Below are 27,299 nucleotides of genomic sequence, written 5' to 3'. Positions count from 1 at the left end.
GGTTGTTGTCAGTTCTCCCTCTGTGTCTCTGAACTTAAGTAAACTGAGAGTTTATTTAAGTTCAGAGATGCAGAGGGAGCTGTGGGTACGGGCGTCTGGTGGGGCAACGACCCAGCGCCCTAATGGACGCACCGCGGTTGCCTCGAGCAATGGTTTCCCTTTTATTCTTGGTACTTTCAACAGGTAGACAGAGAAGTGGCTCAATGGTCATGGCTTAGATGAAAATGGCATCGATTTATAACTTGAGACGTCTGAGGTACGCCATTTTGATTGAATTACCACCGCCCCTTAGGAGCATTTGTCTTAAACTGTAAACTAGAAGTGATTTTTCCCTTCTGGAAATGTGTTCTGCGTAAATGCATTGCACAGGGGTGTTAAATGCATCCCCCAGATGTTAATTTTCTGAGTTACATGTTGGTAAACGGTATCACAACTGGATACCTGCTGTGGGAGAAAATTCAGGACGTATTCAAAGACAACGCTTGGAGAGTGAGGATGTAAAATAATGTTTATATTTTGCCATAATTCCTGATTGACACGTGGAGCAAGAAAAAAAAAGAACTTGATGGGATGCATTCTAAAATCCTTAAGAAGTCTTCGCCTTTCTGAAGGTATTGAACATGTGTAGCTTTTTAGTTAGGCTCTTGTTTCAAATTCGCCTCCTCCCACGGAGGCAGCCAGACTGCCGCTCACACCCAGCTTTATAATGTAGAAATATAGATTCAACAAGGACTCAGTGGGCCATCTTCTGTCAGCCCTCTTTTACTGTCTTTCGCGCATCACTTGAAAAATGTATGCATTGCTTTATTGAAGATATTATATTTTTGTATTTATGTACTTAAGGTATTTCTATAGCAATCCTATGTTGACTCGCAGCCTTTTCAGACAATGTGGGTAATTCTTGATGGCTGGTTTAGCTTTAAATATTCCATCAGTAGGTTCATAAAAGCTATGAGAAGGCTGTTAATCTCAGGAAACCTGGCCTTTGGTTGAATACAGAGGTGGGAGCTTGATAAAAGTCAGTGATGCAAAGGTCGGGTTTAGAGATGGTTTAGTTTGAGAATAACTTCTAATATTCTCACTGGGCAGGCTATTGCTCCATTGTCGACATGTTTTGCAAAGTGCCTAACCTCAATGTGTTTTTCTTTATTTATAAACCATTGCCTCTTTATTGGCTTTCGGTGTCTTATTTATGTTATTTCCTTCTAGTTCATTACCCCCTTCGGTTATATAGCACTATGGGGCACTTTATCAGCTTCATTTTTAAACACTTAGCATATTTAGATATTACTACTCATTGTTCATATGTTATGTTTAAAAAAGTTCAGTTTGAAGTTTGACTGTGCCAACACATTAATGCAAGCTTCCCAAGGTAGAAGTAATGATAAAGATGGCTGTTGTGGCCACCTAAGATTGAAACATGATCAGGCACATCTAAGTAAGACCTTCCGACCTTCAATCAAACACGGTGTCTCTAAAAGTACATTTGTTCCGCAGCAACATTCGAATATATTCTTAGAGCCCAACATATCAGCCTCTACCTGCCATTAAAGGCCCGTTCCAGCTTTCGAGCGGGCCTTTAATGGCCGGTAGAGCCTGCAGCGGAGGGTTCTAAGGCTATTAGAACATTCCACCCCTAGAGGGCAGAATGTTCTAATCTGTAAAACAAAGGCCTCACGGAGCCCTAGGGGATTGAAATTGCCACGGGAACCTTGATTGTGAGGCCTTTTGTTCACAGAAACAGCTGTAAACACACATTGGAATATTGGAGCTCCGGGCTTCCACCGGCCATTAGAAGTTACAGAGCGCTCCATTGTTTTCAATGGAGCTCCCAACATTCCACTGTTCTAATAAGATGGGGGGAAATTATACTACTTTAATACCTGTCACCCACGCATCACTCAGAACGGGATAGTCTGCTTGCAGTGGTGGAAAGAAGAGACCTGGAGACTCTCTTCTTTGAAACTTTCAAAAATGTTACAGGCAAATGGTGGATTTTTTTATGTACCTCACCCAGGACATTGCCCAACGTAAAGTTTGAAATGCCACAAACTAGCCTTCCTCAAGTAATATTAAACGTAACTCTGAAGGAGTTTTGAAGTGCATCCCACTGAACTTGAGCCGGTTCTGGACATACTACATAGGCCCATTAAACTGAGGGGATGAGGGGAAATGTTGGATGTTGCCCATGTGACGGGTTAAAAAGGCCAATGCGCTCAATAGCACTTACGCCTTCCTTTCCATTAATATTTTGTGTGGCATTATAACTATGAGTGGGAATCTGTTTTTTGTTTGAAAAAATAGACTAATCAACATCTCACAAGGAAGCAGGGAAATCCATCTCATAGGGGTTAATCCAACAGCAAAAAGATGGCACTGTCAAAAAGAATTGAGCAGCACTGGCTTGGCATAAGGCAGATCTAAAATTTGCACTGTGGAGACATTGATGAAGGAAGGACACATGTTAGCAGACAGCATGGAACAAATTGTGAACAAGAAAGAGATTTGGCATAGAAAGGACCTAAGACGACAGCGAGGAAACAGAAGAAGCGTAGTTTAGGCTAGGTGTTAGAGAATCATCTGACTTGAGCAAGGATGACTGCATAGAACGATGGCACAAAGAGTTTTCACACTCTAGAAAACTAAGTAAGTGCTTCAGGACACAAAGACAGTTCTCTTGTTCATGGGGGGAAGCAGGCAAGACATTTGGTCATTAATATAAAATAGGGAGTTGTCAAGTGCTGCAGGTGTGAAACAGTGTCTCTTTGAGGTGCCTATGTCTGACCATGTCTTTCTCTTCTATCTATTTATTGCTGCTTGTCTCTCCTCCTTTTCATGGCCTTTTGTTTCACTCTCCATGTCCCTGCCTGGTTGTCTGCATCATCCTCTTCACTTTCTCTCTGTCTCTCATGGGTGACTGGCATCTCCTCTCACTCACTCTCCCTCTGTCTTGTGCCTCCTGCTCTGGTTCTCTTTCAGGGGCTTTGGCAGTTTGTGGTTTCTCTCATCCCCGGGATGTGTCGTTTTGATAACATACGTACTTACATATTTATTGATGTTATCCAACACGACGGTCAGTCCAGATGTTTATCGGATATGGGGTCTATACGTGCATACACACACACGCGCTCCAGTCCACTATCTTCTACATGAGAATGTATTTATCTGTCACAGTGTTGTGGTTTTACTTTTGTTCATAGGAGAGACCAGGATCTGCTGATGGCTTGGTGTCCAGCTGTTGCCTCTCAGCCGGCGCTCTGATAGTGCAGACTGACTTAGAAAGGCCACCACCCCATTCAAATGTTCGTTGTGAGATTGTACTGAGCAGGCCCAGGGTCAGGTAGTGGAGAGAGATTGCTGATGATTGCAAAACAGTATAAACGTGCTATAAAAACACTCCAGTAGTCAGTGTACCAGTTTTAAATTGGTCAGTGCTTGTATGTGGTGACAGATCTCAATAAGTCATTCTAAATATGTTCTTTCCAATAAATTATTATGAAGTAAGATACCTTAAAACGGTTGTTAATAAAGATTTTTTTCTGTTTAGCTAAGAGTGTTGATTCAGACACCATTCTAAATATGAATTTTATTATTTTCTTCACGGATGAAACATTATGTTGCTATTTTGGCATATTATTGTTGCAGTTCCTGACTCAATATGCGTTTGATTAATGTTCGTATTGGACCTTAAAAGGAAAAGTAGCCCCAGATGATCTGTCCAGTATTTTTTATTTGTCGTCCATTTGAAGAGTCTGTGGAAGAGACCTTCTAAGTCTTTGTATATATTTTCCATTTCTCTCCTTACTCCTTTATCACATGGTAACTCTCCAGGTCAGCTGGTGTGTATGCCAAAGACCCCTTTGGGCAGTTCCTCTTCGGACGAGTTTTTGATGGTCGCTGTAAAAGTCCAATAAAGATGTGGGTGTTAACAAAAACAGGGATTAACCTTTATCAATGTATACTATTTTCCTAACTTTTGGCGTACTGCCCTTATGCTCCACTCAAAAACTAAGTTTTTCTTCGCTATGGTAGTTATTACTTGGTGTTACTTTTTTCTTTGTTGCGCCCCTACCCTATCACACCTCGGTTTTTAGTGTACAAGCGTATTCGCCTTACAAAAACGGAGGGAACATTATGGTACCTCTTTAAATTTCATGTTTTACCACTGGTCTCGAGCACAGGGATCACTTTTCAAATATACCTTATTCATCATCCATTTAAAGCTCTAGATAAAGTGGAAAACATGGCTCCCAAGAGCTGTGTATGGGGATAGAAAAGGGCAAAGTACAAAAAAATTGATTGTGAAAAATAATGAGAAAGCAATTTAAATTTGATAAAAGCGCGTGACAGATTAACAGCTTGCTTCTGGCAGGTGAGTCGTTATAAGATAAAATAGTTTAAAGTGTAGACAGAAAAACAAGATGGAAAAGCTTCAGTGCGTGGTCATGTGCACAAAGTACCAGAGGTCAAGCGTCTTAAAGTACGCAGTAAATCTTGATAAAAATGCAACTAAGTGCCATGATATGCCAGTGGAATTATTGCTTAATTCGTACTACTTATTATATCCAATTAAACACAAAGCAGATACTACACTTGAGTTTTTTGCTTTAAGAGCACATCAGCATTTCTTATCGAGAGGTAAAATTGACTGACCATTCTTTTCGCACTTTGTTCTAAATAAATAATAAAATGCCGTCAGCGCGTGACTTTGTATTTGTCTGCATAACGCTGTCATTCTTTGCAACACCTGAACATTCTAATCTGTGTGGATCATTTCGGCATACCCTGCCTGACCTCTGAAGGGTTTAGTGTCGAACCCATTTTGTGATCTGCATTGCAATGTCGTATTTCTGTGCAAGTTTTAATATTGTACATATTACGTTATCGTGGGATTCCGTATCAAAATATTTTCATATTTTTTGGTATGTACGATAGAGCTGTCTCAGCAGCCTTAAGTTTTCCCAAAAGATCATCATAAAAACATTCTGAGGTTTTCACTTTGTCACCTCTCTTCAGCTTTCTACACAACAGCCCGTCGCCCCGATCCGTGAGAATTTAATGAACCTCGTCATGATATTTAATTTGGGACCTCATTTCAAACACAGAGGGCCTGATTGCGACTCACATCCGCCACGACATAGCCGCGGTCCCTACCCTGCCATTACAATGTAACCGCATACTCTCATTTCTCTATGGGAGCTTGTGCTGTGGCCGTAAACCAGACGCAGTGTAAGCGCCCCTGGAAAAATGGGAGATTCTGTTAACCCCTGCACCACGTGGCAGGCACCTCAAGGTGGCTCCCATACGGTGCAGGTATTAACATGGGGTGCCATAGGTTCCCCCTCCACCCCCAACCGGAGGCCGTGGAAGAATGGAGGCCCTGCTACGTGTCCCCAAAGTTGCTTTCTCACGGGCTCTACATGTCGGAAAGCCTGACATGGATATCCTTTTGGACACCGACATTGTAATCCCTACGGCTGAAACGCCATCCTCTGGGATTACGTTGGGGCCTCCAACTGGCCGACTTGAGCCTGTCAGAATCCAGCCGGAATGACCAGCCCATTTCAATTCCGACCGCCTACATTGTTTTTAGGTGGTTGCATTGAAACCTGAGATGTTTGTTGGAGGCTCTCCGATTGACATCATTATCGGACCCAGAGTTGGGTGAACAGTTACTGCTAAGACTGTTATTCTCTAAATCAAGGAGGTGGCCTTTTGGCCTTTGCATTTTAAATCCCCCATCAATCACTGCAGTAGAAATAATTGAATAGCTCAACACACCCTAGCATTCATTTGATGTAAACCCAATCTGAAGTAACAAAAATGTTCACCGAACAGGCTTAACTTCTTGGCAGTCCTCTAGGGACAAGCTGCGGCCACTCCCCTGAAACTCAGCCGTGTTCCTTGCAGAGAATAGTAAACTATTTATTAATTGTTTGTTCTTAAATAGTGGTTAATGCTCAGAGAACGTATCGGAGAAAAAGACATGTTTTCACACGCTCAAAAGACAAACAACAACAGTTGTGTGGACTGTATGTACGTTAGGATATACAGAAATAATCGGATGGATGGAGTGATTTGTTACTTTGAAATGCAGAATCCACTAGTCAATATGTTACCTGTATTTACAGGTAACCAAGTGGCACCTTGACCTTAGAACAAAAATCAAGGTAGCGACCAGGTCCTATTGGATCTGGTGCAGCAGGCGCTTAGTTGCAACTCGAAAGGGTAACATAATGACTACTGGATTCTACATTTCGAAGTGACAAATCACTCCATCCACTGGTGTTGTTTAATCACTGCTTACTTTATATGTGGGGAGAATTTCCTCCACCTTGTTATTCTTTTCTCGGACACGAAGAAAGCCTCTAAACCTCCTTGGAGGGTAAAAGCCTGCAGCAGGTCGACCCCCACTGTTCTATGACTGCTTGAATAACCCCCGGCCTTAGCTCTTTGTTTTGGTCCTAACCTCTGGACGCCCCTTTAAAGTTTTTTCCACAGCGTTAGTTTTAGCTCACATACACTTTTTCTTTATTCCCTTCACCACATCTTGCTTCCTTATAGGTTTTGGGATACCACTTTCCTGTCACAGGAAAACATCCCTGAGCTCCTCCCTCTCAGAGAGGAGGTTGTAGCCCGCATTATGACCAGGCTCGTAATGTGAGGAGGTTGCCTTAAGATGAAGCATGCCACCTTCGGATGGATGAGAGAAACCGTTCTGTAAAAGATATCTCCACATTCTTTCTCATATCAGTCCGAGGGGTCTATCCGGTGTTTTTGTATTGTGGTAGTGGGGAGTCATGCCCTGTAGGTCTTTAAACCTCCCCAGACTCTTTTTTGTGTATCTAAGCTCCTTCCTGAACCAGAACACAAGCAACCCAAGACCAGTTTCTCCCTGATTAGGGCTCATCAGCCATCAATAGATTAGTTTCAGTGGCACAGTAAGTACAGACCCATGTCTGTGCATACCTCTGCCACCTTGGGCCGTACATCAAACACACTAAAGGCGATAAGAGACAGGCTTGCAATTTGTCTTACCACTGGCAATCATCCAAAACCATTGTTCCTTTGCCCACCTTGCCAGCTCAGTTTGGGGCAGTCATAAGCAATCAGTCGTGACCCTGCCACTCTTGGGAACAGTCCAGCCGAAACTGCTCACTGTGCCACTGGAACCAAATAACACCTGACTGAAGAGCCCCAATTAGGGCAAAACGCTTCTTAGGCTGCTTGTCTTTGTCTTACATTTCGGAGAGGATATGGCTCAGCAGTTCTGGCTGGACTGTTCTTATCGGAGTAGGATCAAGACTGATTTGCCTGTGGTACTATAGTATCTGTGATGGATTATCCTTGGGCCTTTTTCAAATGAGCAGGTGGCACCATCCAGGTTATTCTTACTCTTTCAGTGATGACTCCTACAATAATCATTAATATTCACTCCTTGGCCTGAGTCAGGAAGCCCTTCTCCCAGTGATCCAAATCTGCGTGGGCTATCTTCGCTGTTATGCACTCTTGCTACTCTCTGGGTGCTTCTTCTGTCTTCCCATTTCCTTGTTTGGGGAGGAAGGAGCGAAAATGAGGAACAACGGGGGAAGCCCCCCCAAAGTCACTGCATAGTGTGTTCTTTCCCTATTCTTAAGGACTGTCCCGCGAATCCACCCTGGATCTCACCATTAGAGGACAGTTATCGCTCCCTCTCTCTTCCCGGCACTCGTGGCCTCACCACTTGTGCTGGGGAGTGTTAGGGGGCAAGAACACCAGGCCACGCCCGCTTCCAACATTTTTGACTTGTGACTGATCAGCATGTTAGAACATCTGTTGCTGGGCAAATTATCTTCAGTTGACTGCTGCGTTAGCTGGACACTTGGCAGTATCCTGAAATTGAAACTAAGCAAGTCGATTTTCCACTGGCCCCTCACCTTGGCGATGCTAGCATTACTTGTGGCTTTTCAGCAGTTACTGTCCCTTGCATTCCAATAGCCCTGTCAGTGCTCCCAGGGACAGGAGTCACATGAATTTCAGCCTTGCTGAAGTTTCTCCGATTGACATAGCCCTTAGTTGTGTGCAGGACTTAAGCTACAACCATTGAGCTATCAGCATCTCCTGATCTCCATTACTCTGGAACTCTCCCTGTTGGACACCAAGATTTACCCTGAACCCGTTTCCGCCCATTGACATTGCTAAACTGTGTAAACTGCTTCCACTGCAGTTATGAGGAAGGAAGACCTGCAGTGAGGGTTTGTGTCGCGAGGCAAGGGGAGCACACATTCTCCACAGGAGAGACCAGCATTATTCGCCGTATAGTGTGCTGGTATGTTTCTCATACTTTGCCTTCGATCAGCTACACTGTATCGCTGTGCAAGCTTTTGCAGAGCCAGTACGCCTCTTCTGCAGCGTGTTCTCACAGTACCTGAATCTCTGCAGTCTTGAAAAGAGTAAAGAGACAGGCACAGGGCTCAACTCTTTGGAGTGCCCATGGAAGAGAAGTTAGAGTTTGTTAGCATTATCTGCGTTTGTAGTCATGGGGCACGTGGAAATGATTTTGAAGAACAAGGGCCATGAGAAAGGACGAGCTGAACAGCCCACAAAGAAATGTGGTAAATGTATCTCTTTAAAGTTAGACATGCAGAGCACATTGTGCAATATACTGCTTTCATGAAAATTCACAAGCATTTTAGTTGTGCACAGCCACCACTTATGTGTACAACTGACTACTCTAATCCTTGCTCTTTGGAATTTTAAATTGTTTCAACTCCACTGAAATGTAGTTTCTTAGAGCCATGAATAATGGATTTTGCCAAAATACACCAGTGTCATTGTTTTGTATTCATTTGGTCACTTGAGCATTGCTTGGGTAAAGGTTATTTGTAGGGTGAGTGCTGCATTGGCGCAGGCGTAAACTCTTCTGTAGTAACAATATCTCACCAACTCTGCTTTTCACTGCGGGGGCGGGTTTACTGCACAGTGTATGTTAGATGTTTCTTATTACCATCAGTCTGAGGTTCAGTTAAAATTTTTGATTGTTGTTTTTCTTCTACAGACAGCTGGGTCTAGACTTGGTGCCGAGAAAGGAGTATGGAATGGTGGATCCGGAGGACATCAGCATCACTGAACTGTATAGACTGGTACGCGCATACCACAACTGCATGCTTATTTCAGCATGTAGTATGTAGTTAGCTGCAATACAAAAAAAACGGAATGGAAGGAAGCAAAAATACAATCAAGGCAGAAGGTGTGCTCGTTTGTAAATGATATGAAGGGTTAAGTGCCATGAGCAGCGTTTAGATTTTTTTTCATACATAAGAAAATCTTTATTCCCTACCTAAAATATGATGTTGCATTTAATTTGTTAAAGAAAGGAAAGTAATAATTTGGAATATGGATTTCCATTTGGGGCCCTTGTCATCACTAACTAGAAGGATAACACCAAGAGCTGGCCTCTGTCTAGAGTAGAATAGCGGGTTAAAAAGGGTGGATTTGAATGCCGCTCCGTGTGATCTCCCGTAGCTGTGATTATTTCGTGCACCTCACCCATCACTTTGTTTTCGTTGCACTTAATTCCCAAATTGTTCTGTGCTGAGGCGATAGTCTTGTGAACACTCCTAACCACAGTTGGATACCATTTCCTCATGGCCCAAAGCTTATTTGTGACAAATGTAAATGTGCCCATTGTGAACCTAGAGATGGAAACCAGTGCTGGTCACTGACAACCCATCCCCGCTGCAGTTTTTCCAACTTTGTCCCTAATAGAGGTGATAGCTTCTGATACAGAGTTTATTATTAAGGTCATGAATACTAGTTTCCTGACTATCCTCCCCTCCTGTCCCTTTTAAAAGAGATTTCCAGGTTGCTGTTCTAGTTCCCAACAAAATTGCACATCGCTCTTTATTAGACACTAGTATTCCAGGCAACTTGAAGTAGCACTGGGTAAACAACTTATGATAAAGTCTAGCTTAGCCAGGCACATCATATACATTATAGACCAATTGTGGGTACTCCTTTTCTTATTACAATTGTCACAAAGATGCTAACTGAACATTTGTTGCACAAATTGAATCACACAGTCTGCTTCTGGATCCACATTTGGGCCTTAGTCCCTATCAAAGTATTCAAATGACTTTGTTTAACAGCAGAGTCTGGTTACTGGATTTTGCAGATAGAGCTTCCTTTGACACCCATAGAATGGACGTTTCGTGTGTCATTAACTGCAAGTAGCTGGAGCTTGTACGTACTCCTGTGGGAAGGTTCTAAGCCTTTCTTTCTCATAGAATGTTTCAAATGGCAAGGGAAGAAGTGAAAACTCCAGCTATGGCTTCATATTGAAGGATCCCACAGAGCTCCTCTGATTCCATATTTATGCTGACGGTCAGTCAACAGCTGGTGCTTTCCTCCTTTCCAGATCCCTCCCATCTATGCATCTTTATGGGCTAAAGACAAACATGAATGCAACAAATCTGGATCACACTTTATTGTCAACAAAACAGAATTGTAGCTGGTGATTTTTGTTGGGCTGCCCCGAAAAAACTAAATATGTCCTATAAGACTTGGATTGTTAGATTTAAATTCTAAATCCTAAATTCGGAATTACCTAAATCTGCCCCCTTCCCATTAACAGACTCTTAAATACCGATTCGGTAAAATTCGGTATTTAAGAGTCTGTAAATGGGAATTACCTACATCTAGCCCTTGGTATAAACAAATAACTGTATAGAATCGTTAAAACACTTAGCTATATCTTTATTAGCTATCTCTTTGGGAATGACAGCAGAAGTTGCACGCGCGGTGTGAACATTGCATCCATCTCATAGTGTGTCTCAAACTTCTGCTATCTAAAAGCTTCAAACCCACTATAGCACTAAATCAGTTCTGTGATTGGTTATCGCTGCTTATTGTCTTTGACTCATCAATCAGTCTTTTCAGGCATCTGCAAAGGATACAGAATGCTGAGGCACATGTGTTTGTTGGATTTTGCTATCGAAACCATGTTAGTCGTATATTACACTAGCTACCCATTGGACATTGGGTAAAATTCCTGGCTCTGACACTGATTCATAAATCCTTCATCATCAATGATCACTGGATGTATAGGCTAAGTTTGTGTATGCCTGGACGCACTATGGGGCCTCAAGATGAAGAATGTCTCACCTCAAGTCTCTGCTCGGGAACTGAAACCCTTGCTTTTGTTGAAAGAATTGTCTGGTGGTTCACCTATTACCTAACCACAGACTGTCCTAAACCTCCCAACGTAGCATGTCTGTGTGACGAGCAGGAAACCGTCGACACAGAAACAAGACCTTCACACTTAATTTATAATGGCATCAGGAGCTTATTGTTTTCTGAATGCTGGACTCTGTAATGATTGATACCTGAATAAGGCCAAGAATTTGTCTTAACCCTAATTTGCCTATTAGACTTAAAACGAGTATGGTGATGTCAAGTTTAATGCATTGTCTTGTGTTTAACAGATGGAACATCGTCATCGAAAGAAGGACATGCCTGTGGCTGCCAGCTGCCACCATCTCTTCGTACAAATGAAGAGTCTGGTGTGCACAAATCTCGGGGAGGAACTGGAGGTGATCTTCTCAATTTACGACAGCAAAGAGAGCCGTCCAGTTAGGTAATTCAGAGAAGACTTTCTGGTGGCTGTGGTGCTGAACTTTGAATTTATTTGGCTTTCTGCTTGCGTGGTTCATTGTGGTCCATACTCCATGCGCAGGGAAGTCTTTTTTGAGTTGCAGACCTTGACAAAGGGCACAATGCTATTTTAGTAGAAAGCTGGGATTCGTATCTTGGCCATGGTGCCAATTCAGTATTTTTAAAACGTATCATCTCTATTTTTTTTTATCGCCGATGGAAACTGTAATATTTGTAATGCTAAAAAAAGTGATTCTGTTGAAAAATCATAGTGTTGCAGGGCATATATAAATCAATAGTATACCAATATTTGAATTTAATATTTTTCAAATGTTTTTCAAATGTTAACAGTGCAACTCAACCCTTCCGCAGCTGAATCTGATCAGATAGTGTTATGGATTTGGTATAAACAAATAAAGCACAGACATTTAAAATAAATATAATTTTCATGATCAAGCTGTTTACTTTCTTTACCCATCACTGGTAAATAGTAGTAACATGCAGTTGCAAGATTCTGAAACTTTTAAAATCATTCCACTTACACATTTAGCTGTCAACTAAAGTTGGTGTTAAGGCTGGCTAGTGTCAGTAAGGGGCATTTATTGGGGTGGTTTAAGAGATTCTGAGCTGTCTCTCTTGTCCTCCTACAAACACGGTAATAACCAGGGCACGACTGGGAACTAAAACTGGCCCTGGCGAAGAGCTCAGCCGCCCCCCTCCCCACCCCCCCCCCCCCCCCCCCCCCCCCATACTTCTCCTGGAGGGGGGGGCGGGGTTAGGGGCTGCCGCCGAGCTTTTTGCCCGCTATGGCCTGGTAATAACTGTACTAAACTACCTAGTCTTCCCCTCAGAATATGGCTTCAGTTTTTATGTAGGTAGAATAATCATGAAAACAAAGCTCCAAATCCTGTGGAGTGGTGTGATAACTACCCTACTCTCTTATCACTTTACTCCCCGAAAAATATGACCATTGGCCAACCTAAAAGACATGAAGAATAATGACAATTCTCTACAGTGGATCTCTCTAAGAGGTCAGCTTGTTCACTACTCAATGCATTGGCACCAGGTTAGGACTGAGGAAACAGTGCCAAAATAAAATTAAAAACAACTAAATTATCATCACATCGAAGATACTTAATGAGGAAAAATAAAGCCATAGAGGGAGCTTGATAACAAAAACTCTCTTCTGAGAACCAGACAACTTTTCTCTGACCAAAATAAATACTAAACAAATTCAAAGCCAAATTGACCTATAGCAAAACCGAGATAGGCCAAACAAAAAGCAATTCGAAATTGGAAAACAAAGCACTCCATCAGGGGTGATCACAAATATCTAAGAAAAAATTGAGTTGTCCTTTTTAGAGACGGCGAAAGGTCAGAATCATGACATAACAATCAAGAAGGGCTTCCTTTAGAGAAGTCACCCTTAAAGAAATGTTCAATGCTGAAAGAAATCGGTGTCTCTGTGACACCAGGCTCCATGAGCGTGATAAATGCATCTGTCTCAAAGAACAGTCTCAGGTTGTGCCTATAACAAAAGAATACATCCAGAGGATCTAAATCATTTCCATAGGGTCTCTAACTAGTTCTTCCCTCCCACAATATTAAATAGCTGCTTGAAATTTCATCTTAACATCTACATAGAAGATTCCATGCTTTGGGCTCAACCCCTGCTGCGACAGGCAGGCCGTGCTCCCAACCTCAGCACCACAGGGTCAAAGGCTGTGCTCAGCAGGGGTTAAACATTTATTAAATTATGAATAAATCAATACATTACTTTGGAAAAAATACCACAGTTAAAACCTGAGTTAAAGCCTAAAACTACAGAAATTTGCCAGCATGTTCTTGAACTCGTACAGCATAACTTACAATTAACTACTATATGCAAAACACCTTTACACAAAAGGAGTTAACAGGAGAACAACATGGCAGATGACTGTGAGATATGTTGTGTGGTGTATGAGCTCACAGACACAACTGGCGAATTTCATTGGACATGTTTGAGTCAGAAACCGAACTTGTTTTTTTGGGGGGCGTGGGGTGAATACCTTTATTTGATTTTGAAGGTTGCAACATTTGCACCTTAATTACCGCAAACGTTTCTCCAAGGTGCCAAAATATGCACCGGACAACAACTGTTAAACCAGAAAGGAGTCCTGTGCCCACACCCGCCCACATCATCCCATTCCCTATAGAGTCACAATGGTCAGCGTGCACGACTGTTGCACATTCACATGGAGAAATTATAGAAATAGTTACAGTAGTGCTCTCAAACCATCCTAAACAATGCATACATGTCAAGGAGATCCTGGGTCCCTGTCAAAGAGGTATACCTTAGTGTTTGAACCACCCACACCTCACCTTGTGAAAATTATTTGGGCATCCCCTACTTTCGTATGTAACTTTTTTGGCTGACATACAAATTCATCCCTTTCTTCCACTCTGACACCGTCGGGGCCTTGGGAGCTCCCCAGTGCTGTGCCACATCGTGTTTGGCCACGTTCAGCCTCAGGTTGTAGTAAAGAAGCACAGCCCCAGGGACATCAGCCTCTCCTGGTATCCCCAGTAGGATATACTTGGGATCCAAAGGAATGACCTCGCACATCACCTGGGATAGCTCTCCGGTCACTCATGTCCAGTGCGCCTGGACGACTGGGCACAGAAATCTAACTGAGTTTTTAACTTTTTTTTTTTTACAGTGAATTTTATTGTTTTGCATTTAATTTACTTAACCCCTTGTGTGCTCCCGTCGGCCATTGGCCAACGGGAGCACTACCTCCCTAGTGCTGCCATCGGCCAATGGCCGACGGAGCCCCGCCCACCCTTTAGAACGCCCACACTGTGGCGGAAAAACCGCTGCGGTTAAGGCGTTTATTTTATTACTCCTTCAGCGCATCACCATTTGCTATGCGGTGTGGGGGCTAGGTGCAGTGAATGACTGTGCACAACGTGGCTTGTTGCATCCAAATCACTGTATACACAGCTTTATTTTTATCTTGCCGGTATGTAGTTATAGTTAGAGCCTCTATTCCATAGGAAAAGCATTTTTTAATTTGCTAATAACTTTGGCACAGGTCAACAAATCTTAACAAAAATTTCAAAACTAGTGTGCTAGTCCCTTCAGCTGTTGTGTGGGAAGTTTTGGGTAATTTGTCCAGCAGGGTCCGAGAAAAAAGGGGTGGTCCCCAAATGCTTTTTCCCTTTTATGTAGTTTTCCCCTAGGGATTTAGACATTACAGCAGCCCAAACCGTGTAACGGATTTTCACTAAATTTGGCAAAAAGCTACATCTTGGTCTAGAAGGAGAGCTATTTGTAATTTGGTGTAAATCTGTTTAGTAGTTTTGGAGTTATTAAAGAAAAAAAATGTATGTATATCTAGAGACACAGATTCACCATGGTGGATCAGAATGCCAACAGCAATGCCGTTATTGGCTGGCCTTACCTTTAGAGAAAAGCTGTAAATAGGTACATGGTTTCCAGGGGAAGGGGAAGAAATAATGTGTAAAAAGGATATAAGGGGTCAGGCTAGAGGTATCCTGACCCAATGGGGCTGATGGAGTGGTCTGTGAGGGACCCCTCATGATGGGCACGAAATTGTGCAAAAATGTTTTTTTTTTGGTGCCTGAGGATATGCGGATCAACGTGTCCCTCCATGTGAATCTGCAATAGATCAGTGGATACAGATCTCAGTTTTAAAAAAAGTACACCATCTCACACAACCACTCATGCACCCACTCACACATCCATACAGTATCAGCCAGAACACCACTCATGTATCCATACAGCCACTCCCACTCAAAAACCCACACAGGCACTTACACATCCACTCACACACCCACACAGCCGGTCTCACATGCACTCACAGACCCACTTAAAAATACACCCATACAGCCACTCACACACCTATATAGCCACTCACACACCAATACAGCCACTCACAGACCAACTCACCGATCCACACATCCTGTCACAGACCCACACAGACAGTCACACACGTGCTGACACACCCACCACACAACCACTCACACACCCAGATTACATGGACGTTATAGTTAGAAAACAGCATTAAAAAAATAGAAATTCCCTGAAAATAAATCAAAGGTTACAGGGACATATATAATTGGGAAATAGAATTTAAAACCTTAGACATTCACTGAACAAGCCAAACGTTACAGGGATGTTCTAGCTAGGAAATAGAATTATTTATATATAGAGTAATTAAACCGTATTCTCACAAACCATATGTCAACACATAACATGATTATATAACCAGTCCGAGATCTAAGACTTGAGCAGGATACAAGAATTTCTAATGAGTTTCTAATCTTAGCACACTTAAACCTATGTGGTGATGTGTGCATGTATACATATATATATATATATATATATATATATAGATATGTATATATATATGTATATGTATATATATATATATATATATATATATATATATATATATATATATATATATATATATCTATCATGCATCACACAGTTTAGTTTGAGGCTAAAAAGGTAGGATTTGCAGATAAAATGGATAGATGCACTGCACTGCTGAAGGGGTTTCCGAATATCATGGTTAACGTGGTGCACCTGGAGTTACATTACTGTTAAATGTATTTCAGTTAATAGCATTACATATTGAAATCTATCATCCCAATTGTTTGTATGTCAGAATATTGAAAACACAAATATCGTCTGACATAAATAGTTTGGCCTAAGTGTTGCTTCCAAAAAATATTGCTTCATTGTCTGTATAATTTCTATTATTAACTTTTGTGAGGAGATACTTTTTGAAGCTCTATTTATGGCACAATTGTTTGTCATATGATATTCCCAACCCAATATTCTGGTACCATACATCATAATTTATTAGGCTTTTGCCAGAAATTCCAAAAGTGGTTTTACAATACAAATTTTATGTTGATGTCAATGTATAGTATGTGTGTAGGGGAATATATGTAGCATAGACTTTACTACGAAGTAACGGAGTGGTGTACAGCTGGCTGAAGCCCCTGTAAAGGTTACAGGGAAGTAAGTGGTGGGTAGCTAATGGGAGTGGAGAAAATTGTCTACACTTTAAAAAATAAAATTTAAAACTGCTCTGAAAAATAATAGCTTAGAAAGCTCTTTCTTCCACATGAGGACTGCTTAAAATGCTTTAAAGTATACTTTGTATATTGTATGTACCATGCTCCCTCTGTCACCCTCAAAGCCCTAATGCAAAATCTGTCCATTGGATACTACATCTACTTAATATTGCTACCTTTTACACTGTGCAGTGTGATAGGAAATTCGTACAGCCATAACCGAAACGCGAAACCTTTTTACAAAATCCTCTTCTTTCAAGTTTTTCAGGGCTGATTAAACCATTGCCCTTCCAACACTTTCCGTGGCAATGACATTCAGGAACATTGAGCAGTCCCAGTTTTGCATTAACTCTGGAGAATCAATAGAATGGCTCTGCATATGTTTTGGACAAACTACCTGAATATTGAGATTTTGAATATTGTGCTACTAAATTATTAGAGACCACAGGCACCTTGGATAACCATTATTTCTAAGGAACAGTGATCCCTATGAATCAATATTCCTCGTAGTCATCATGAATGTATAATTGTTTTAATGAGTATTAGAAGTCAAGCAAAATGTGAAGAGAAAGTGTGCAGGCAAGTTTGATACATAAGAATAATTTGAGCATTGTTTGTATCAAAGTGTTCAACGGTTAAATACAGCCCACCTGTAAAACATAAATGGGAAGATGCTGATGCATCAAAGTATCATTAATAGGCAATTGAAACTCCGTTGATAATGAATATGAGTTTTATTCGTATTGCTATGTGTCGCTCTGATAGAGAGCCACTAGCGTGAAAACTGGATTCAAATCCAGCTACTCACTGCGGTGATGTAGCAACAGTTGTTAACAAAAGCTGTTACCCACTCATGCAACATCATAAAGGAAATCTAGGCTTCTCTGGCTGGACTTTCTAAGGATCATTCAGAATTTCTGGAGGAAAGGGCACAGAGTGTGGTAAAAGTGAGCGGCAGGAAGCCAGGTATTTGTTTTAAACATTTTGGGCACAGAAGACCGTCCCAGTCATGTATGGCTTTCCATTACTTCCCTGCCTACACCTAGCAGTTGAAAGCAGCGAGAGATGATTTGGGGGTTTTTTCACCTCGCTGTTCCGAGTGACATCTATTTGATGTCAATCACATCTCTTTGGTAAAAAAAATGCCTGTAATTCACTGTTTCCCATCTATAAATCTATATTTTATGTAAGGCTCTGATAGAGAGCCTCTAATGCTTATTTCAGTTCCTAAATCTCATAACTGACTGCCATGGCATAGCAACACTTGATAACAAAACTGGCTACCCACTGTTGTGTTGTTATGAAGCCCTTCCAGGGCAGGCTAACAGGCCTCCCTGAAAGCCTGTTCAAGCAGCTCTGCTTGTCTGGTTTGACTGGAAACACAAGGCTCAGCTGCAGCGGAAAGGAAGGTAGGGAAGTTGGTAAAGGTTGTAAAGGATGGCAAATACGTTTTTTCCCTTTTTTAAAACCATTCTGGCGGTGTTACATGACCATGGTCATGTTATGTATGACCCCCTCATTACGCCACTGTGGAGCACTTGAAAGTAGAGGCTGACGATTTTTTGGCCATATATAACAAAAAATTATAGATGGGTAAAAAGTGAATTACGAGGATGTTTTTCACTTCAGGGTTTGAGTGATATCATAAAGAACTCGAATTTTGGTCTAGATGTCTATTTGATGTCACTCAGAAACTCTTGGTGAAAAACATTCCCGTAATTTACTGCTTCCCATCTAAAATTCTACATATTCATTAAAAACATGCATACATTCATACTTATTACGTGAGATATATTGCTTTCATGGGGACCACTGTTCTTTATAAGTTCCAAAATATTATAGCTGCAGTATTGACTACCAATATATGCAGGTACACATAGGTATATAAAGATTTACCATACAACACTCTATAAATATGCACCTCAATAATATATAGGCCGTAAAGGGATAAGGATTTGGAGTTAAGAATTGTCAATTTCTACTTGTCTATATATGCAGATACTGGTAATATTATGGTAGTCGATGACGAGACCACAATTTTTTGGAAGAATAATATCATTGTGCTTGATATTCGGATATACATCCAGGTCCTAAAATAGTATTCTTGGTTTAACAGATGGAATATTTTACATATAATATCTATAGTAGCAAGTTCCGATCTAATGGCCTTAATGGAAGTATACTTGTCTGCTGACCAAAGGTTATTACAAAACGTCTCCTCTCACTGTTCAAACACAAGTAATCCTTTAATGGTTGCCATTCAATAGCACTGATTAACAGTCAGGGATTTTTCAATTGATATTCTGTCCCTGCTCTCTTCTTTTCTTGAACCCTCAACTGTATAAACATCTTTTGAGGATTCTCCAGCCTTTAGTGGCTTGTTGTCCTATTTTAAAAGCAGTTTGAACCATATGTCTTGATAATGTTTTTAGGTGATACCACTAGCTTTCTTGCATTACTGTAGTACTGAAGTATATGATTTTCGTTTTTTCTCGATTCATTTTCTAATAATGTATATTACTGCATTCTTTGAAGCATCTCCGTAAGGCCTATCGCTGTCTCCACTATCGAGGTGCTGCCCGGAAAACTTAATACCTAATTATTGCTATCCACTAAGATGGTAGCTGCTGATCTGTAGCACTACACAACTTTGGGAAACTCAGCAATAGACATGATAAATAATGAGGTGTTGAAGGATAAAGACCTTACTTAATGCCATCCCTTGTCATTATTTGTGGCGCCCTTTCCACAACAAAAGGTTCACTTTTTCTTGGGTTTTTGTGTGCAGAGCAGTGATGACTTTTAGCAGTACCTCTGGAATGCCAAATGATTAGTCCTCTGGTTCATGAAGCACACCAGAACCAGTTCTGTATGTTTACATTCTAAGCAAAGCCGAAGCACATAGCCTACTCGGAGGGGACTATGCCATTTGAATGACTAGTGGATCTTAAAGGTGCTGGATTCTGCCAGACTAACCTCTTTGATTTGTAAGTGAAGTGACATCTTGAAAAACACTTGAGTGTCTTTATCTTGCCAGACTGTTTTTGAGATCTGGATATCATTTGTTACCATGGTATCTATTTACAATCCATGTATTGATATTTATGTAGGGCAAACCTAGCTGGGTAGCAATGGAGTGCTGTACATCAGTTGTGGATTTACGCTTTTCGCAACAGTAGTACATTTCACAAATTTACAATTGCAGAACCCAGGCCCCCATTCCAAAGTCAGCAGTTATCCACTAGACCACAACTCTTTTCTACAAGTATTGGTATTTGTACCAAACTTGGAAAGTACTGAAGTGCATGTACACTTTGTTCATCCTTTATGGAACAAATATGTCATACGTGTAGTTTAAATATAAATGTGACCAGAAATAACATCAACACTAAGGTAGTTCTCATTGTGTACTTGCACACTAGGTAGATTTGTAGCATGCATGAAAGACACAAGATGAATCAAAACTAGTCTTTTAACCAGGAGTCTCTATGCCTTGTCATGTTCTGATGACCGGTTTAACCACTTTGTGATCTTTCTGTAGCATTAACACCAGTGGTACTCTGAGCGCACTGTGGGGCAAAATACAAATCCCCCCAAAATAAATTGTGGTACGGTGGACAAGAATTAATACATTTGAGAGTAATCACCTTGTTATTGAACAATGTTATTTCCTAGAGCAAATGAGTTCTCATCTAATATGAAGCAAGGAACTTTGTACCTCTTCTCAAATAGACTTTTCCATCCGTAATATATTGGCTGGTTCCATCATGTACCATATCTAGCCAGTCCAGGAGGCTACCTCATGTTTTGGTACTGCAATAAGGACAATCCTGTATCTCTCTTCTCTTATGTTTGTACTCTCTCTTCTTTTCTTTCATATCTCCTTTCCCCTTCTTTCGTTCTCTCCCTCATGGTCTTCCTTCTTTCTCTCTGATTGCAAACAGTTCAAATCACCTTGCTGTCTCAATAAGCCAATTAATACTTGTAAAGCACAACTTATCATCCGCATGGCTATCCAGGCGCTGGGTTTCTGGGCTAAGACGAAATGTCAGGTCTTGAGTATCTTTCTGAAGTCCGTCAGCGAGGATGATATTCGGAGCTGGAGAGGGAGGGTGTTTCAGGACTTGGCAGCGAGGTGGGCGAAGGAGCAGCCTCCACTGTAGCTCCAGTGGATGTGCGGTGTCCGTGAAAGAGCGAGGGAGGCAGAGCGCAGGTTTCTGGGCAGTTGGTGGAGGTTCAGGTGGTGGTTCATGTAGGCTTTGTTGCTCATCCAGACTGTGACGTTCTTCATGAAGTTGTGGAAGGTGGTCTTGGTGGTGGGATCTACTAAGAGCGAGAAGCTGAGCTGGGTGTCGTTGGTATAGAATATGATGATATCATGGGTTATGACGATGTTGGTGTTGGTCATCTAGGTGTTGAAGAGGGTGGGGCTGAGGGGTGAGCCTTGAGGTATGCCACAGATAGTGCTCATAGGTTCTGAGGTGAAGGGGTAAGGCGCATTCACTGCCTGTGTCTCATTAGGAAAGATGCAATCCATCTGCATGCTTCTCTCATGATTCCGATCTGGTGCAGTCTCTTGATAAGTGTGTTGTGGGAAACAGCATTGAAGGCTACAGAGAGGTCGGGCAGGATCAGGGCGGCCATTTCTCTTCTGTTGGGTAGTCAGGATGTTGTCCGTGGTGGCCATCAGGGCCATCTTGGTGCTGTGGTTGGCTCAGAAACCAGATTTAGATGTCTAGCAGGTTCTTTCTCTCCAGTTGTTCAATGAGATGACGGTTGATGGGGATGTATGATGATACAACGCGTACCATCACAACGCGTACCATCACAACGCGGTATGTTACATTGCGCTTTTGACAACGCAAGTTGTTACATCGACTTCGGCTGGAGGGCCCTGGACTTAAGAATAGTGTGAATTACTATTCCAACTCCAGTCTACTTACAGTAGGGAAGGTGTTGGAATAGTAATTCACACTATGCCTTAGTCTAGAGTGCCCTCCAGTGCAAGTCGATGTAACGACTTGCGTTGTTAAAACCACAATGTAACTATACCGCGTTGTAATGGTTTTGTGGTAAAGGATGTTTCCCGTTGATGGCCTTCTTTGGCGGGAAATGGGAGCGGCGAGATGGGGCGGTAGTTCTGGAGTTTGCTGGAGTCTGCGGAGGGTTTCTTAAAGAGAGGCCTGACTTCTGCATGTTTCTATGTGTCGGGAAAGGTGCCTATGGCGCTGGATTAGTTGAGGACGGTGATGAGTTGGTGGCTGATCTTGTTTCTTCATAGGTTGAAAAGGCGATGGGGGCAGGGCTCGTTGGTGTTCCCGAGTGGATGGCATTCATGATGGCTGTGGTGTTTGGTGCTTGAGTACCACTCTCCTCGGGGTCAATACCCTTCCTGATCTCTTCCCTGAACAAAAGCAGAATTGGCAACTTCTGACATCTTTCTGTGCAAGTATGTCCTCGATATTTGAACTATGCCCAGGCATAGTTTAATTTTTGTGTCCCAGGAACACATGATTTTTCAGAGAAACCTTTTCTAATGTGGCTTCAACCGCATTTATTGCCTAAAAAAAGTCGGGTCTGCTCTTTAAGGACCTTGCAATACCCTGGTACAACATCCCCTTCTGTCATCTGAAAATACTCCTGTAGTTTAATTTTTCATTCATTAAGTGATTCAGTGGATCTTTTCTTAGTTATTCACATGTTTTCACAGGCCGTGGATAGGCTCATAGTGCCCTGAGAGACCAACGATTGTCTATGATGCACTAATGGATCCCTATGCACCATTTCCTGCATTCATCCTGTGGTGTTCCACATGGAATGGTCGGCCATGATGTGGGCACCCGATGGAAAAGACGCATGCATTCAATCGTAGACATAGCTTAGTGTTAATTGCAGAGGCCTTTAGTGTTCATTGCGATACCATGTGGGCATTCGAGAAAGGATCACAACTCCTGCGTCAAATTTGATGTACGTTTTCTAGTCACCACTTTTTACCTCCTTCCACGCTGCCCATATCTCACCATTCTTGCGCGATTTCTAGAGCCCTGGTGTCTATGGAGCCGGCTTGATTGTAATTTTGCCCTGGGCACTTGTTTATTTAATTTCTGTGTTTTTGAACCAGTGAAGTATCAAGCAGACTTGCTGCAATCTCTGATCCTTGTTTATTTAAAGCAGTGCTATTCATTTTAATGTGGTGTTTGATGCCTGGTGCATTTGTGTTCCTAATGAGCTCTGCCACAATTGATAGACTTCGTAGTTGCCAGCTTTATGCTGAACTCCTGGCTGTCAGTGTGAGGCAGCAAAACCACAAACTGAAACAGATATTCCCTCTTCACGTTAACGTCACTGAAGAAATGTGCTTTTAAATTCTGCAGCTAGTGTGCTCTCTCTTTCTCCAAGCAGGTGCTTTATTTTTAAGGCCACATGGTCCTGCTCTTCTGCCAGGTCATTTCTTGTGACAGGTTCTTTCTTGCCCTTTCTTGAATTTAGTATTTTCAGTTATTTCTAAATCGAATAGAGGAAAGTAAGTCATGACTTCCATATAGGTGGATTTTTGAGACACTTCAGTTTGTAACCACATTATACAAATCTCAAGAGCAAATGAATAAAAAGAAACTCTCAAATATAATAAATACATTATTACATCCGTCACCCTGCCTCTCATGATTCCTTTTTATACATTATTGCATGATCTCTTCTGGAATGGAAAGCAGCTGTCGCATAACAAGGCTGCCACCAAACAGGTCCACGGATGATGGGGAAGATGCCTTCAGCCTGTGTTGCATGCCTGCTGCATAACTAGTGGAGACATCCGATGCAGGCCGAATACTCAGAGACCGGCGGAAGTGCAGTGTGGCTCCCATGCCTTCCCCGGTCCTCTCCCAAGGAGCTTTTGGGAGTCATGTTTTCTCGATTGGTTGGCCCAGTGGACGCCAGGTGATCTGCCGTCTCCCCCAGTCAAACCCACATTCGAGTTATGGCTTTGTGTTTTTTAAGGTCTTGTTTATCCTATTTGGGGCTTTTGCCCCTTGCTAATGACATTTAGTTTTAAATGAGTTGTTATAAGATTCATACATAATGTATCTAACCATGTCTGAGCAAAATGTAGGGCGTTGTCAGGTAAAGTGTGTTTTCAAAATACTTTTCATGTCAAGTCCCAGTCCCAGTCTTGCTGTGGTTGTGGACCCATTGGTCCCCTTTAATGTTGTAGATCTTTAGTGGCCGAATGTTACCTTTCTTGTCACTGGTGAATGTTACCTTTCTTGTCACTGGCGAATGTTACCTTTCTTGTCACTGGCGAATGTTACCTTTCTCGTCACTGGTGACTGTTACCTTCCTTGCTACTGGCGTATGTCACCTTTCTCGTCACTGGCGTATGTTACCTTTCGCGTCACTGGCGAACGTTACCTATCTCGTCACTGGCGAATGTTACCTTTCTCGTCACTGGCGAATGTTACCTTTCTCGTCACTGGCGAATGTTTCCTTTCTCGTCACTGGGGAATGTTACCTTTCTCACCACTGGCGAATGTTTCCTTTCTCGTCACTAGCGAATGTTACCTTTCTTGTCACTTGTGAATGTTTCCTTTCGCGTCACTGGCGAATGTTACCTTTTTCGTCTCTGGCGAATGTTACCTTTCCCGCCACTGGCAAATGTTACCTTTCCCGTCACGGGCGAATGTTACCTTTTCCGTTACTGGCGAATGTTACTTTTCTTGTCACTGGCGAATGTTACCTTTCTAGTTACTGGCGAATGTTACCTTTCTTGTTACTGGCGAATGTTACCTTTCTTGTTATTGGTGAATGTTACCTTTCTTGTTATTGGTGAATGTTACTTTTCTTGTCATTGGGTAATGTTTGTTCTAAACTAATTTCTAAGGGACTGTGCTGCTTTTTGTTAGAAACGAGCAATACGTTTTTTAAGTTTGTAAAGGAATCACCAGAACACAATACAATGTCGCAACTCTATAAACAACGCCAAAGAAACAGAACGCAATGAAATAAAAATAAAATAACCAAAACAAAATATAGCGTAACAGCACAACAATAGCAGAACCACAATAAAAAATAATGATCCAAGAAACAACAACACTACAGAATGCAACAACCACTCAAGACATCACATTGCAATATAACATAGAACCGCATAGCAACACCACAATAAAACACATTACATTACACAGTAGAAAAACGTAATTATTTTGTTTTTGTGTTGTATTTGCTTTTGGTGTATTCCTCTACAGTGTTAATTTAGCAATGTGTCGTATTGTTGTCTTTTTGTGGTATGCTGCGATGTGGTCTGGGTGTTGTGCTGTTTTGTTGCTGTGCTGGGACACTGTTGTTGTGTTTTTTGGTAACGTATTGTTGTGTTGATGTGGTATTGTATTCTTTTTGTGCCTATCTGCAGTCGGTATCTTTAATTGTACACTAACACTTTTGACTCATCAAACCACCGTCTAAAATCCTCTGTCACGGTATAGTGAGAAAAGTTACTCGAATCAAACACTGCTCTTTCACCACCGATGACATGTAATAGTGCTAGTTAAAATGATTTGCAGTTCGGTCCCATATATCTAAAGATGTGGCTTCCATTGGAGCATTTTTCTAGCAACAAAACTCTGTGTCAAGCTCACACAGGCCATATCTGTGATGTGACAATAGCCCTACCTTCTGATAACAAAGATACCTTAATATATCCTCTCGTACAAAAATATCAAACAAGATTCAACATTTTTAGCCTACACATCTTTGTTCTGCAATATATTTTAACTTAATTATGACCATCTTTTCCAGCGAGAAGGCCTTAGTCCATACCATGATGGGAGAATAGTGCAGTGTTTTTTTTCAAATAATGCCGAAATTGCAACAATCAATTAAATTTGACTCACTAAATGCAAGGGTCGTACATTTGGCCCTTAGTTCTTTATACATCCAGTTAAATCTCCAAAACCTCTAGAATATGTGGCAGTGTTTTAAAAAGTGATCATGCTTTCCTTGTAAAAGTGAAAAATGACAGCTTAACTGGATGTATATCTCGATTATTTAATGGTAGAACAAAATTAATGTTTAAGTAATAAAACTTGTACAAATTGTTAGGGCTATTTTTTCATATCAAATCCACAATCTAAACATAAGAACCTACATATTAATATAATGAATATACTGTACAATGTGGTCTGACATCCTTTTCCCATATGTTCCCAGCCCAAAACACATACAAGAATAAAGAATAACCAACATTCCAAAAGATACGCTTTGCATTTTATTTTTTTGCAGTACAGCATTACATATTTTACGCATTTGAAACGTTCACGGTTTCCACACAAGGAAATAGATTTCAAGGAATAGATTGTTCAGTCTGAAGAGCTCTTTGGTACTTTAAAGATTTAGCTGCGAGATATTCAATACCATTTCTGATGGGGACATACTGTATTAACAATTCTAAAACATTAGTACTGAACACCAAGAGTCACAGCCTTTTGAAGTAAAAGGAGGCTACGCCAGAGGGTCTTGGGCAGGAGACTGTTGGGACAAAACTTTCAGGAGCTTGCGTTTCATTGTACAGGATGTGGCAGCAAGAAGGTGCCACAGAAAAAAAGGACTTTAACAGCACATTTACTCTGCAGTGATGCTAATGGGAATGTCCAGCAGGCATGAGCAGTCACCTGGGAGGTGGGGTATCAATGGCAGTCTCCTGTGGCTGGTGCTAACTGCTGTGCTTGGTGCTTTTTCTCTGTGTGCACGCTTTCAGGCTCCCTAGGAGTGCAACAAATGCAGAGGCGAAGTGGGCGCCCAAGCGCACACCTTAGAGGCAACACAAGTGCTAAGTTGTGCTTGTCGTCCCTGCAAAGGAGGTGCCATGAATTGCAATGGGATCCCAACTGAAAACATACTGCACTGCTGGATATACACTCTAGTGTATTCAAATTTCCTGAGCTCCAGCCACTGATTTCCACACCGGCTGAATTATTACTGCCAAAACATTGATTTGGAAAAGCCTATGAGATCACCAGAACTTTATATGCCAAAAAACTGTTTTCTGTTATCTGTCCAAACAATATGCAAGAACTTATGATAGTAGAGTAAGGAAATGGCTGATCACCAGGATAGAACTTGTGTCTTGGTTTCTATTCATCTGGACTTTTTCTAAACGTCTTTTGGTAGCTGTCACTGCCTTTCTTCTCCCTTTCCGGTATAATGATTCTTTGTTTAGTTTCCTAAATGTCCAGATATGTTTTAGTTGAAGGAAACCTTCAGTCTACAGTAGTGTTTTTTTCTGCACCCATTTCGAGTTAAGGCTTCCATGGCTCCATTGGGTGCTGATTGCATGAGAGCTCAACAAGTAGGGTCTGTTCCTCACTTATGTGTGAGAGAAAATCCTATTCAGTCTTATCGGTAAGTTAACAAGTGACCTGACCAAAATTGCAAAAGGAGCAATCAACCAAAAAAGGAATTATCTGTATAAAACATACATATTTTTAATAATAAACATAGTAAAAATCATATAGATAACTGAAATTAATCAGACTATATGACAAATCAATCTAAAATTACATACAATCAATGCATATATTAACAAA

At 41.5% G+C, this 27,299-nt stretch overlaps 1 protein-coding gene across 1 annotated transcript in view; it reads left to right on the top strand.

The window, feature by feature from the left end:
* The window catches only part of DOCK4 (dedicator of cytokinesis 4), a 1,616,764-nt gene that overhangs the window by 453,420 nt on the left and 1,136,045 nt on the right, over positions 1 to 27,299 (top strand). Inside the window, exons 7-8 of the mRNA XM_086919301.1 lie at positions 9,038 to 9,122; positions 11,463 to 11,614. Coding sequence (XP_086775427.1) covers positions 9,038 to 9,122; positions 11,463 to 11,614 — 237 coding nt within the window. The remainder of the gene's footprint in view (positions 1 to 9,037; positions 9,123 to 11,462; positions 11,615 to 27,299) is intronic.

The sequence above is a fragment of the Lissotriton vulgaris genome, chromosome 1_1, assembly GCF_964263255.1.
Source record: "Lissotriton vulgaris chromosome 1_1, aLisVul1.2, whole genome shotgun sequence".
NCBI classification, from domain to species: Eukaryota; Metazoa; Chordata; class Amphibia; order Caudata; family Salamandridae; genus Lissotriton; species Lissotriton vulgaris.
Note: the sequence above shows the minus strand (reverse complement) of the source record. Positions and strands in the feature narration are given on the sequence as shown.